Here is a 14,760-nt window from a genome sequence, read left to right on the forward strand (position 1 = left end):
ACTACTACTCCTTTTATAGAGCTTTGCTGTTCGCAGAGTACGTCTACACAATTTACTGAATTTCATTCATGTGCTAGATGCATGTTAAAATTACCTCTACCTTAGCCCTGAGGGAAGTGAGACCAGATTAAGTGATAGGAAATGGCCTGCCTCAAAATACAGTCTCTCCGTTTTTGGAGGTTGCTGATTGCTAAGAGACCGTGGCTCAAGATGGTCATGAGAAATATGAGGAGAACTTTGGAATAAAAAGGGAGGAGGAGTATCTGAACACAGGTAAATGTGGGCAGCTTTGGGTAGTATCTCTTGGATCTGTGAGAATGTAACAAGTTACATTCTGTGTGTATATTAGAATATAAAGGCTAAATTCACCCACTGAAAATCCCACCTATCAGAGAGAACCCCTTGTCCAAATGTAGAATATATTCCTCCAGGCTCTAAAAATCCCTTTGCCCCCTGCCTGTCCCAGGGCCATCTGAGGACAGCAGTGACTTGCCCTTGAAGGCTTCCCTTTCCAAGATAAACAGCTCTTCATCCACCCTCTGTGATGAGGGTGCCCTCCATGGTGGCCGCCCTCCTTTAAGCACACCCAGTAGGTGGTAGATGGGGGAGGGCCAGATATGGCTGACTTTTCGAGTCCTGTTAGTCCCTCCAGTGGACCTGGCTGCCACCTCCTCTGTGCCTGCAGTGATGAGCAGATGGACAGACCCACAGACAGACGAGCCCTGCTCTCTGAAGCGCCCTCACTGTAGGGCAGACAGCAGCAGACCCTGCTCCTCCTGTGTGTGCTCCCACGCCTCCCTTTGAACTCAGGCTTTTCTCACAGCCAGTCTCCTTCTCCCTTCCCAGCCCCTCTTCCATGGCGCTGTAAGGATTTTTTTTTTTTTAAGAATTGTTTTTTAAAAGTACAAATCTGATCATTTACTTCCCTGCTTAAAAATTTTGTGACATCACCTGCATAAATTCCAACTCTTAGGTCCTTGTAGCTCCCATCTTTTGCCTCCATCTGTGACACTGCCCCTGCTTCATGGCGTCTGTCCAAGAAGTGCCCTTTGATCACAGCCTCCTCCTCTTCCTCTCCAGCTGCTCCTGTTCAACTATCTGCTCTCCCTCCCTTCTTTCCTCATTTGATCCCTCTTTCCGTGGCCATTTCTTACATTGGCCCTCCAGCATCTCAGCTCCCTACAGCATTATTCCCGCCACCTTCTGTTGTAAGTTCCTGGATTGCATCTGTCTTCAGGCAGACTGGCAGTGTATCGCCAGCATCGCAGCGCTAGGCCCCAGCTTCGGTTAAACTCAACTCTGTGCTTTTTCTGTGCTCTAGTGCTTGGGAAAGTCATAAAATTTATTATTAATATTTAGTTCTTTATAGATATTGCCTGTCATTAATATGAAAATATTATAAATGTATTTTCCAATCATAGCTTTCTGTTATAGTTTTTAGTAATGGATTTTCAAACAATTGTACACTTTGACATTCATATTAAGCATCAGATGACTGAATGACTATTTTTGTGATTTTTTTCCTACAGTTTTTTTATTGTGATAAAATACACATAACATAAAATTTGTCATCTTAAACCATTTTTTAGATGTACAGTACAGTGGTATTAAATACATTTAAAATATTGTACAACCATCACCACCATCCATCCTGAGAACTCTTTTCACCTTGTGAAACTGCACCTGTTCACACTAAACAATGACTCCCCCTTCCTCCTTCCTCCCAACCCCCTGCAGCCGCTGCTCTACTTTCTCTCTACGATTCTGCCTACTCTTAAGTACCTCATGGAAGTGGGATCATATAGTATTTGTCTTTTTTGTGACTGGTTTATTTCACTTAGTCATTCAGATTTTGAAACTTCTAGTAGTGTGCATTTTTGTTATTTTTGTTTTTCTAGAGCTGGGGTCTTGCTCTGTTATCCAGGCTGGAGTACAGTGGCATCATCATGGCTCACTGCAGCCTCAAATTCCTGGGCTCAAGCAATCCTCCTGCCTCAGCTTGCTGAGTAGCTGGGACTACAGGCACAAGCCACCACACTTAGCTAATTTTTTAAAAAAATTTTTGGTGGTAAAATACTTTTGGAGCCCTGTGGACCTCAAACTTTTACGTCTTTCAACCTTTAAAAAAGAGTAATTCTTTTTTTCCTGTCCCACGTGTTAAGTTATATTGTTTGGGTTGAGTATATTAGGACGTGATCATGTTTGAGCCTTTGACTTGAAGCACCCAAGTGGGGGGCATCACTTCCCAAGGATTTGCCGTCTAGCCTTTAGTTCTTACTTTAAAAACAAGCAAGGCGCTGGGGTATAAACAAAAGCAAAACCTATACCTTTGTTGGTTATTGGGGGAATCAGCTTGAGGAAGTGTCCTGGTCACGTGTGACCATGGCTAACTTTCTGGTTTTCTCTCCTGCCAGCGTCTTGCTTGCCTGATGGGACCGCCCTGGAGCCCGAGTACTACTTCTCCACCATCAGTTCCAGCTTCTCAGTCTCTCCCCTTTTCAATGGCATCACCTATAAGGAATTCAACATTCCACTAGAAATGCTCCGGGAACTCTTGAACTTGGTAAGGAGAGGAGCATTGGTGGATAAACAGACCATGGTGATTGAGGTGGGGAGGGGGTCAGTAAAAGTGCTAGTGGTAAAAGCCTCAAGTTTTTTAAAGAAAAACTCAGTGTACCAGTATTTCAAAGTATAATTTAGTAGTCATAAATTTTCAGATTAAAGAAGGAAGGAGAATAACATTCATGGAGCCATTGTACGACACTTCCTCATTTAATCCTTGCAGCAGCCGTGTGGGAGGCACCCATGCATCCCCATTGGGAGGGAAGGAAGTCAATGTCAAGGACATGCAGGCAGGGGCAGGGCCTGCTCAATCTGGGGATTCTGACTCCAAGGCCAATGCTTTTCCGTTGTACTTGACTCCTTCTCAGGGGTTGTTCTATTTGGATTAATATAAAACCTAACTTTTTTATATTCGGGTTCCTTTGGATCACCTTTGAGGTACACCAGAGAAGACATTGATGCCCTTCTCCGAGTCCCGAAATGGACAGATCTGTGGTCAGATGCAGGGGCACTGGAGTTGTTGCGTTGGTGCTGGGGTAGTTCAGGACATATTTGATGGGTGGGGGTGATGACATTATCAGGGGTGCACTCTACATATCAGGCTTTCTGTTTTGGAAACGAGAAGGACACCTTCAAAAACCTGGAGCCTGCACTGTAGAGAGCAGCCATCTCCCTGCTGTGTGGAGTGTGAGTAGAAGTCACTCAGAGAATGGCTTCAGACTGAAGGTGTAAGAAGACATTAAAACATAGGTGATAATTATCGAGGATGGAGCCGTGATGAACTACTAAATAGCTTAGGATATTTTTCAAGTTGCCATCAGGAAGGGAAACTTTCCCACTTCTCAGAGTCGATGTCTCAGACAGAATGGTGGTCTAGGAGGGCTGTGACCTCTGCAGATGGCTCTTCCTAGTACCATGCCAGAAATCCTAATTGAAGACTGATGTTTTACATCCTTTCTTGGGGAATTATTTTTTCCAATATTTTTTTTTTTTTTTTTTTTTTTTTTTTGAGACAGAGTCTCACTGTGTTGCCCGGGCTAGAGTGCCATGGCATCAGGCTAGCTCACAGCAACCTCAGACTCCTGGGCTCAAGTGATCCTTCTGCCTCAGCCTCCCGAGTAGCTGGGACTACAGGCATGCGCCACCATGCCCGGCTAATTTTTTCTATATATTTTTAGTTGTCCGATTAATTTCATTCTATTTTTAGTAGAGACGGGGTCTCGCTCTTGCTCAGGCTGGTCTCGAACTCCTGAGCTCAAACAATCTGCCCGCCTCGGCCTCCCAGAGTGCTGGGATTACAGGAGTGAGCCACCGCACCCGGCCCTCCAATATATTTTAACATCTCAAGTTTAGGTTTTCTTTTAGGCAATTTTTCATTTCTTTTCCTGGTGTGGTGTTCATCATTATCTATACATTTTGGAAATGACCTTCGTCAAGTAATACAATTGCAAGGGTGGGGCAATTTTTTCAGATGGTTCTGCAACTGACAGGATAGAACAGTTCATTCCCGTACTAAATGCTATACTGAGGACAGGTAAAAATAATTGCTTCTACTAGAAATTTTAAATGTTTGTTCCAGTTTGAGTACCTGGGCAGTTGTAGAAGAGCCAGTGAACCTGGTTTGGGGAGAAGAGAGGCAGTTTCAGCACCGAGGCCTGGCTGTGAGGGTGTCCTAGATGTCTGGGAGGGGATTGTGAAAGGATGTCACACAGCTGTGCTTATTAACTGTGAGTTGGTGAAATGGCAGCAATGCCTGGAGTCTGGACACTTTCACATCCTGAACATGGACATCTAATGTCAGCAAATTTGAGGGAGTTGGCTCCTTTTCTTTGTTTTTGTATCATTTTTATCTAGGGTAGGAAAGAAGCCCCAAGGGATGGCAGGATTGAGGGTGTGTGCATATAGTTGGATATATAGCCATACTTTGTATTAATATATTGTTGGTCTGTTGCCTTGATCACATTTTTCAGTGTGTTAGAACATGGGTTTGTTATGGGGTTTTGGTAGAAGGAGCTAGTGTTCCTGTCTCTCTCACTGTGTCAGTTGCTTCATGAGGTTTTGTTTCCCTGATAGGTGAAGAAGATCGTCGAAGAGCCTGTTCTCAAATCCTTGGATGCAATTGTAGCCAGTGTGATAGAGGTACATCCCTTCTGAGGGCATCACCATGAGATAAGCCTGATTTAAGCATCTGCAGGGAGAAAGCAGAAGGAATTCATGTGGGGGATGGAATGGAAGGGGTTTAGCTGTGAGTTTTCAGCTTAACTTCCCTCATGCCACAAAATAACAGCCCACCTGCACGAGTGCTGGCTGTGTGCCGGGTGCTGTGCCAAGCTCTTAGACACAATCACCTCAGTGCCCCCAATTGGTGGCTAGTGTCTCCATTTCACCAATGGAAGATAGAGGCACAAGGGGACTAGCTAACGTGCCATGTCACACAGTCACTGCGGGAGCTGGAGTCTGGCCTGGGTCTATCTGACTCTTTCATCTTCCTGGCTCCTTTGTGCTTCAGGCTGCTTTTTAGGGCTCAGAAGTGCACTTCCCAAGCACATGCAAGCCCTGGCTTTTAAGCATAAGGAGCGTGTACCTAGGGAACTTTTGTCTTTAATGTGTTTGGAACCAAGCCCTACAGCATTATTTATGATACGATATTTACGATATTTATGGCATTGGTACTGGGAGGTCTCAAAATCTCAGGGGACATCTGGATCAGGCCCCATTTGAGTATTAGGATCAGAGAGATTGCCCTTTGCCGGGCTGATTCTATGGGTGTGTGCTGGACCCAAGTCCTTGTTTAAGTCCGGTCTTCTTCCTCTCACCTGATAAAACACAGTGCCTGATAACTTCATACCTGGCCCAGGTATGAAGCAGGTGGGAACCACCATCGCCTTCCTGTGCTGCACTTGGCTGCCAGCAAGCTGTTGGCAAATGTGAGATGGATGTGCTGGGTGTGCTTTGCTGTGGGTTGGTTCTTGGCTAAGGAGTGCAGTTCCTGTAACTCTCCAGGTTGTAGTTGGGCACTTCCTACCTTGTCTTCAACCCTTTTCCAGGCTGTTCTTCTGTTGGCCTGAGCTTTAGCTCTCTAGCTCTCTCACTGCAGCTTGCAGTCTCAGAGGCCTCTTGGTTTCCGTCGTCAGTGTGTGATCATGTGTGGCCCAGGGCAGAGCAGGAAGACCAGGGCTGAGAGAAGAGCTGGGCAGTCAGACACCTGGAGACTTCTTAGGCCTGCACTCTACCTCTGTACCCTACCCCCTCTGAACCAGAGAAGTTTTTGGTATTTTTGTTTTGTAATTTGGACTTTTAATATGAACGTCCATTCGAAGAAATGGTTTCATGACTAAAAAAAAAAAAAAAAAAATATTCTTACTATCCTGACTTGGAGTTACTGCAGTATATTAATCATCATCCACAATCAGTGTAATCAAGCAATTATGGCACGTTCGTTAAGTGCCAGACACTGTGATAGGACTTCACTCACTCATTCCTCGAATCCTACAACAATCCCTGGTTTACATATGGAGAAACTGAGGCACTTTAGTTACATATCTAGTGAGTGATGAAGCCCAGCCATGGACCTCAGGCAGTCAGATGACAAAGCTCCCAGCTTAGCACTTGGGTGGCCCAGACTCCAGAGACAGAGCTCTGTGCTGCTCTCCCAGTCTCGTCTCTTCCCCTCTGCCCTGCAGGGGTGTTGTGAGGACCATTTGAGACCATGTCTGTGAAGCAATTGTGGTGGTACCTATCGATGGCACCTAGTTTGTGGCAGCTCTTACTGTCAGTGCCCTCCTGAGACCTGGCATGACTCACACACCCTCCGAGTGATTCTTGTTTCCTCCATGTGACCTCCCCTGCCCTGCCCTCCGCCAGCCCCACACCATGTGCCCCCCAGCCCCACCCAACCCCTCTGCAGGTTTGCTTTCTCATCTCTGTCGTCTGTATTTGCAGAGCACTTTTACACTCGTCAAGAACTATAACAAACCAGATCTTTCCGTCCTACTGAACTGGGAATATATAGAAGTTAAGGACTGTATTTTACTTAACTGATTACACCTTGTGTGACTTTTTTGCCCAAGAAGAAAAAGAGTGGTACATTTCAGATTAGATTGTTAAAGATTATTTAAAATGTGTTTTAATTACAAAACGTGAGCTGAATATGAAGGTGCCCTGGCTGTAGTGTCCGTGTTTGGAGGATGGGCAGGGTAGATCCCTTACTCTGGTAGCCGCTTGGCTGTCTTCCTCCTCTTCCTCCACTTCCCGTGTCCCTCTGTGTGCCAAAGATGGTGAGCTTCAGCCACAGGAAAGTGGTTCTTTTAGGGTGCAGATGGCTGTGCCCCCACAGGCATCTCTGGACTGCATGAGCCTCCTGTTTTCCTTGGCCTGATGCCTAAAGGGGTGAAGAAAGCAATTAAAGTGTCCAAGTGATGAATCATGATAAATGGTTTCTCCATTTAGAATGCTAAGTCACAAATCACTGCTCAGCCAGGCCTCACTCAACGTGCCAGGTGAAGGCTGGGCAGAGGAGTTTCTGTTCTGTGGTCACGTGTGTCTCCTCCCTCCCATGCAGGCCAACCCCGGCGCTGATCTCTACTACGTGTCCTTCAGCGACCCTCTCTACCTGACCATGTTCAAGATGCTGCGCGACACTCTGTACTACATGAAGGGTGAGGACTGCTTGTGAGTGCAGTGAGACTGCCTCCTGGGCTGCTGTCCTTGGCTAGTAGTTGCAGGCTGGTGCTCACTTTCCTTTGGGGCTACTTAAAAAATATGTATGAGCAACATGGTCACATTACTGAAACTTTGCAGAATAAGCAAATTAGAAAAAAAATCTGTCCACCATCCTGCAACTCTAGTATTATCAATGATGGCTTCTTTGGTGGGTTTATTTCTTAAGGTGTTTTTCTAATACCTTTCTACATGTTATTAATATATTGTCTAAATAAGCACACATACAGTTTTACAAAATGTCTGTTTAGGCATTTTAGAGAAAAGAAAAGAGTCACTCATAATCTTTTACCTCTGAGGTAATATCTTTTCTTTTTCTTTTTTTGAGACAAAGTCTTGCTCTGTCACCCAGGCTGGAGTGCAGTGGCCTCATCACAGCTCACTGCAACCTTGAACTCCTGGGCTCAAGTGATCCTCCTGCCTCAGCCTCCCAAGCAGCTGGGACTACAGGTGCACGCCACCATGCCCAGCTAACTTTTCTATTTTTTGTAGAGTGGGGTGTCACTCTTACTCAGGCTGATCTTGAACTTCTGGGCTCAAGCCATCTTCCTGCCTTGGCCTCTGAGATAATAATCTAGCATGCACACATAAAATTTAGCATTCCCTTCTAGTCTCTTTTTCGTGTATTTTTAAAAACACTTTTCCTCCGCTTTTCCCTCACACTATGGAATATTCTTCATAAACATTAGCTTTGATGACCACATGCTGTTCTGTCACATAGATACCATAATTCAGTTAACCATTTTCCTGATCTGATTCCAAGAGTTCCTGGGAAGCTGAGTCCTGCTCACTTCCTCACCTGGTCTGATTTGTGTTTGCTACAGTGGTTCTCCTGAACTCTCCAGGCCCCAGTGATGACAGTTTGAAGTATCTGACATTGGTGCTCTGAAGATCCAGAGAATTCCCTCCTTTGGGCTACAACCAATGTTTGACCTTATCTAATAAATGACAAGGTTTTTTTTTCTGTAAACATCACTGAAGTATTTGCTATTGTCTGTGGAGCCAGTCCCAGTGATGATACATTCCAGTTTATGTGTTTCATATATTCAGGTTTTAGTGTATTGACTGCTTAAAACAAAGTGTGGCTCTGACTTCCCTGGGAAATTACCATTTTCTCTGATTGCTTGGTTGTATGCATGTGAAGGACAATTGTACACATTCTAGCCAAGTTCTTCCCAGTGGGTGTTCTTGGAACCACAATAGCCAGCAGCAAGCGCTGCTCTTCCCGGGTTTTTATTAGAGAGGGAAAGAGACCATAACCATTGACAGCCGCTTCCTGTGTTCTGGTGTAGCTTTCTTTCCAGCTGTGATGCCTGCCCTCTATCCCACAGACCTCCCAACCTCCTTTGTGAAGGAGATCCATGATTTTGTGCTGGAACAGTTCAACATGAGCCAGGGGGAGCTCCAGAAAATCCTCCATGATGCAGACCGGATCCACAATGAGCTGAGTCCCCTCAAACTGCGTTGCCAGGCTAACGCTGCCTGCGTGGACCTCATGGTGTGGGCTGTGAAGGACGAGCAGGGTGAGCCTGAGTTGCCTGCCTGGCCCCTCAGGCAGACAGACTACCTCACCTCCTGTGTCTAGGCATGCCCCAGCGGCTTTCTTCCCACAAGTTCCCCAAACCACTTCTACAGTGCTTGGCTCTGTTAACCAGCATGCAGTTGTGGTAGAAGCAGCTGCCACCTGGGTACATGCAGCACTGAGCATCAGCCCCTGCTGTGGCCTGGACATTTGGTGTCCTGTCCTGTGTGGAGGGCACTGGGCCTGGGAGGATGGGGAAGACTACATCCACAGGGCCTGTGTGTTCTCTCTGCTGCTTCTTGCTGGGTTATTAGGCTTTTCTGTGGCAATGTGGGAGGTCAGTACCCAAGCATGAGGTGTTTGTCTAGGGTAGCAGAGAATGGGAAGTTTTCCTGAGGAGTGGGACACTACAGGGACAAGAGGGCTTAAGGCCAGCGGAGAAGAGAGTGTAGTCACATGCAGTATGACCTCTCTATTAATAAAGTCTATAAAAAGTAGGTCTCTGGAGTTTAATTAAATTATGTGCTTACTTGGCGAACAAGTGTGTTATGAATTTGGACTTTGCTGATCACTCGTACCCGCCTCTGATTTTGAATTAAGGTGCAGAAAATCTTTGCATCAAGCTGTCTGAGAAGCTACAGTCCAAGACGTCCAGCAAAGTCATCATTGCTCACTTGCCCTTGCTTATCTGCTGTCTGCAGGTCAGTCTCCCTGACACCTGAGAGGCTTTTAAATCCTATCAATAAGGTATCCTTTTCATCATAGTGTTCAGGCTGTGGTGGGCACACCAGCACTGGAGAGGGTGTGGTGTGAGTGGTTGTCTTTAGGAGCTTTAACTAGAGCCTGCTGTGGACAGTCCATCGCTGAGTGAGCATGGGCCTCCACCTACAGGATGCCAGGGGTTTCTGCAGGTGGCATCCAGGCGCAGCTAGACTCTGGTCCTCCTTTGTGAGGCTGTCCCGGATTTGCTGGGCGGTGCTCAAGGCCAGTAGGTAAAAGATCGTGGGGCCATAAGAGGGGACACCTCCTGATGCCCCCAGCAGTAGCTCTGCTCTGCTGAGACTCTTACCTTGTCACAAATCCCACTGACTCCATGCTTGCCATTGTTTAAAAATCCTATTGTGTACCCTTTCTCCCTTAGCTTGCTTCCAAAAGAAATGAGCATACTTTAAGAATGTATTATATATCCCTTTTAGGTGGGAGAGAGTCAGCACTGTCCCCCTTCCCTGTCTTTTTGCCTCCTAGGCAGGTGGCCTTGGGGAGCTTTGACCTTGGAAGTTTGTAGTCAAACATTGGGTATCTGAAGTGTTGAGCATCTCACTGCTTGGGCTGGGTGACAAGTGATGGTGTGTTGCAGGGTTTGGGCCGCCTGTGTGAGAGGTTCCCAGTGGTGGTGCACTCGGTGACGCCGTCCTTGCGAGACTTCCTAGTCATCCCGTCCCCGGTGCTGGTGAAGCTCTACAAGTACCACAGTCAGTACCACACAGGTAATAGACCGAGTACCCTTGAGGCCCTGAGAAAGGGGCCAGCTGACTATGTATGAGCCCCCCACAGGTTCCTGACTGTCCCCAGGCTCATTGCTCTGCCACGCCTGTCCTATCTTTCCCTACACAGCTCCCTCCCAGCTCCAGGCCTTTCCTTCCCCCACCTCCCCCATTCTGTACTCTTGCCACCACTGATCGCCCTATCTAGTCCCATTTTCTCTTTGGAGTCTCCTCGCACTGTGGAAGTCTAAAATGTGAATCCTGCGTGCTCCACTCACTCAGCCAGAGCTCTGTGTGCACAACCTCATCTAGTCCCTCTTGCCCCTGTGAAAGTGCATTATGATATTTCTACAGACAACATGACAATAATTAATATTGATTAAATACCTGCTGTGTGCTAGAGGCCCTAACGTAATATCACCATCCTACCCACAGTCCTCTGAAGGTGCCATTTTTATCTTCTTCTTTCAGATGAAGAAACACAAACTCAGAGCAGTTGAAATACCTTTCCTGACCCTGTGGCAGGGAGGGACCTCTAGCACTCTAAGGCCTCTGCATTCATGCTCATCACCCACCCTTACTGGGCAGGCAGGCTCTGCCCATTAGTCAGATAACCCCGGGGGCAGGACTGTGCCTCACTCACCCTCAGAGCTGCATTCCTGTGGGTGGTTGTCAGTACTTTTGAATGGTTTATTGACAAGTTGCTGATTTCCCATAATTATCACTTTGTAACCTATATATTATTCCTTTTGATTTAAACATGTTCCTTCCTGTTGGTCTCGGCTCTTTTCTTTTGGTCAGATGTTTTTCAATTTCTTTTTTTTTTTTTTTGAGACAGAGTCTTGCTCTGTTGCCCAGACTAGAGTTGGTCAGATGTTTTTATAGTGATTGCATTTATAAGCTAAAAATGATCAGCATGTTATCTTGGTTTTTGAATTACAAAGAAGGGGATGGAAAGTAACAGGCTCAAGCAGATGCATATTTGAATTTTTACATTAGTTGCTGGCAATGATATAAAAATCAGTGTGACCAATGAGCATTCCGAATCGACCCTGAATGTCATGTCGGGCAAGAAGAGCCAGCCTTCCATGTACGAGCAGCTCCGGGACATCGCCATCGACAACATCTGCAGGTGGGGAGATGGGACGCCAGGCGAGAGGGAGGTAGAAAGCAGCGTCCCACAGAGTCTTATTATTGATACAAAACAAGAAGCATTTATAATTTTTATAGCTTGTTTCTGATTATTCTAAACCTACACTGGATCTATAAAGAGGAATTATTACATACTTTTAAAAAATGAAATTTCCTTCCTTTTTCTGATTATAAACATAATAAGAAATGCTGGCCGGGCACGGTGGCTCACACCTGTAATCCTAGCATTCTCGGAGGCCGAGGCGGGCAGATTGTTTGAGCTCAGGAGTTCGAAACCAGCCTGAGCAAGAGCAAGACCCCGTCTCTACTAAAAATAGAAAGAAATTAATCGGACAACTAAAAATATATAGAAAAAATTAGCCGGGCATGGTGGTGCATGCCTGTAGTCCCAGCTACTTGGGAGGCTGAGGCAGAAGGATTGCTTGAGCCCAGGAGTTTGAGGTTGCTGTGAGCTAGGCTGACGCCATGGCACTCTAGCCCGGGCAACACAGTGAGACTCTGTCTCAAAAAAAAAAAAAAGAAATGCTTATTAGAGAAAATTTGTAATGGATAGAAAAGTAGAAAGAGAAGAATCCAGAGTAACGTGTTGTCATGTTTTCTTTGTCTTTTTTTGTGTGTAATATCTAATATAAATGAGGTTTTTAAGTCTGGCTGGGTACCCCTGGCTTCCCAGACTCCTGCCACGTGAACTCTTAACTCTCCCAACTCAAGAGCCAAATGCATCATGATTCCTATGAAAATGGCTCCCTCCCTGTCTGACTTCTGCTCCCCACTGTCAGAAGCCAAATCAAGAACTTGGCCCCCGTTTGTCAGACTCCCGCTATTCTCTGACATTCTAGTTCAGGAGCCAAACAGATGTGGAGAGCGAGAGACAGCTTGCAAGATTTTATGTTCTTAGGGGCTTTCGAAATTTCCCCTTTCTCTGTAACATAAGCATTTCTCCTTACTGCTACAACCTTGATACATAATTGTAACATACCCTCAGCTATCTTGGGACCATTTGTCTTTGGAATCAGTTACTGTGACTTCTGTTAAGGAACAGTACAGGAGATTTAAAATTGGAGTTGGGGTGAGTATGATACTCCGAAGGAAAGTGTTCTGGGCAAAATAATGAAGTTATTGTTTCCAACTGAGATATTTATGGAGTGGGCAAAATCTGCAGCAGTTCTCAGATTTGTGGGGAAAAAATTCAGAGCAGTTCTTTAAACTTTGTAGACCTGAGAAAGGAAAAATTTAAAAAACAAAAAAGAAACCATCTTATTTTGATGCCTAATGCCATGTTGGTTTCCTCGCTGCTCAGGTGCCTGAAGGCTGGATTGACAGTGGACCCGGTGATTGTGGAGGCCTTCCTGGCCAGCCTTTCCAACCGGCTCTACATCTCCCAGGAGAGTGACAAGTATGTCCCAGTCCCCTTTCCTCACGGGCAGCCCCATGGTTCTCAGCAGGCTTGAAGTGTCTCCTGTCTTACAGCCTACACACGCACTGGGTTTGTCACAGATTTAAGGTGAAGCTTATCTCAGAATGTACATCTTGGACCACTATGTGGGAATAGAGAAAGATCTTTGTCCTCCAGCCTATTGCCTGGGGCTTTGTGTTTCTGCTGGTTGTTAAAGTCCCAGGCTGTCATTTTTGCATGAACGCTTCCTCAAGACTGTGATGAAATTGAGGTCTAGATCATAACCTCCAGGTTTTATTTCACCACTGCATGCCAGAGGACTGTTGCTAGGGTGTTTCTGTTCTTCCCTCCTGTAGGGACGCTCACTTGATTCCCGACCACACAATCCGAGCCTTAGGGCACATCGCAGTGGCCCTGAGGGACACTCCGAAGGTCATGGAGCCAATTCTGCAGATCCTGCAGCAGAAATTCTGCCAGCCGCCCTCCCCACTTGACGTGCTCATCATCGACCAGCTGGGCTGCCTGGTTATCACCGGAAACGTAAGGAAGGCCCTGCGAGGAGACAGATCCAGAAAGCCCACTGACCCCACGCAAGCCTCATTAGACTCTTGACTATAAGCGATGTAAAAATACAGATAAATTTACCTTGCAGTTGAGCTAAACGTTCACAACTGTTGACAGTTGAATAGTAGAGTAGCATAAGGTTCCAAGAGTGCTGCGGAAAAAGAGGTTTAATTTCTTACCAGTAACATAAAATAGGATTTGAACTGAAGCTACTTCCCTTTGAGCTTTTAATTTGAGGTTTGCTTAAAGCTTTAGAAATGGATGCCCTGGGTGGTTTTATGGGGGCTGTTATGGTCCATGATTCCAGAACTTTCCCTCTGAATGATGACAGGAGGGGCCTTCCCTATGTTCCAAGGAGGGGTTTTGTGAAGGAGTCACAGTGTGGTGACGGTGCCCTCACTCTATTCCAGCAATACATCTATCAGGAAGTGTGGAATCTCTTCCAGCAGATCAGCGTGAAGGCCAGCTCTGTCGTGTACTCCGCCACCAAAGATTACAAGGACCATGGCTACAGGTAACTGGACCTCATTGTCCTTTTTGATCTCAACAGTATTTAACTCCCTCTGAAAATGTGAAGTTTGGGAATTTGTCTCTTAAACTCTTCTTACAGAAGCACTATATGATACAAATCAACGCACACATAAGGTGGGAAATGAAAACCCACACGCAGCCCCCATCTGGAACTGACCACAAGCATCTCAGTGCATTTGGTCCCATCCCCACCCCTTCGCCTGACCGAGCCCAAGCTGCACACCTGGGTGACTTGTTTTACAGGATAACACTTCAACTATATGCCATAAATGTTTCTCTGCACATTGCCTTTAATGGCTGTGTGGCGTCCCACCGTATAGCAGTACCAAGATTATTCTACCAGTCCCTAGCTTGGGTGTTAAGTAGTTTTTTAGTTTTCTTGCTGGTAAGTGCTGTATTGGCAACCTGCTAGCGAAATATCTGTGTACATCTTCGATTCTTTCCTCAGGTTAGATTCAGCAAAGGAGGATGTAGAGGGCCCAAGGGAGTAGGTGTTTTATATCCTTGAACATTTGATGAAGTCTGGCCACTCTTCCCTGACAGAGATGCTTCCTGTCTGTTCCTCTCCCTTATCTGGGAGTGCCTTGAGGACAGGGATGTGTGTCCAGGTTAGGGGATCTCACAAGCGTTTGGCGGATCAGTGGAAAAGAGGGAAGGGGAGAAGTGAAGTCAGATGAGGACACGAGGTTGGGGAGGGAAGAAGACAGCCCCTTTGTCAGTTCTTCCCAGTTACAGGGCTCCTCCTCTGTCAAATTCAGGTTTCACTCTGAGATTCTCCTCAAGTCAGTTTAGTGGGCAGGAGTGTGGCTGTGGAGCCCACACCGTGTGGC

The 14,760-nt window shown here is 46.2% G+C and overlaps 1 protein-coding gene across 1 annotated transcript in view; it reads left to right on the forward strand.

Annotated features, from left to right (window-relative positions):
* PI4KA (phosphatidylinositol 4-kinase, catalytic, alpha) overlaps nt 1–14,760 on the forward strand; it is a 117,266-nt gene that overhangs the window by 28,712 nt on the left and 73,794 nt on the right. The window contains exons 8-17 of the mRNA XM_012644122.1: nt 2,415–2,563; nt 4,636–4,701; nt 7,124–7,220; nt 8,613–8,804; nt 9,404–9,504; nt 10,161–10,290; nt 11,287–11,419; nt 12,740–12,835; nt 13,192–13,375; nt 13,810–13,913. Of these exons, the coding sequence (XP_012499576.1) occupies nt 2,415–2,563; nt 4,636–4,701; nt 7,124–7,220; nt 8,613–8,804; nt 9,404–9,504; nt 10,161–10,290; nt 11,287–11,419; nt 12,740–12,835; nt 13,192–13,375; nt 13,810–13,913 (1,252 nt within the window). The remainder of the gene's footprint in view (nt 1–2,414; nt 2,564–4,635; nt 4,702–7,123; nt 7,221–8,612; nt 8,805–9,403; nt 9,505–10,160; nt 10,291–11,286; nt 11,420–12,739; nt 12,836–13,191; nt 13,376–13,809; nt 13,914–14,760) is intronic.

Source organism: Propithecus coquereli, unplaced genomic scaffold, assembly GCF_000956105.1.
Source record: "Propithecus coquereli isolate 6110/MARCELLA unplaced genomic scaffold, Pcoq_1.0 Scaffold206, whole genome shotgun sequence".
Classification (NCBI taxonomy): domain Eukaryota; kingdom Metazoa; phylum Chordata; class Mammalia; order Primates; family Indriidae; genus Propithecus; species Propithecus coquereli.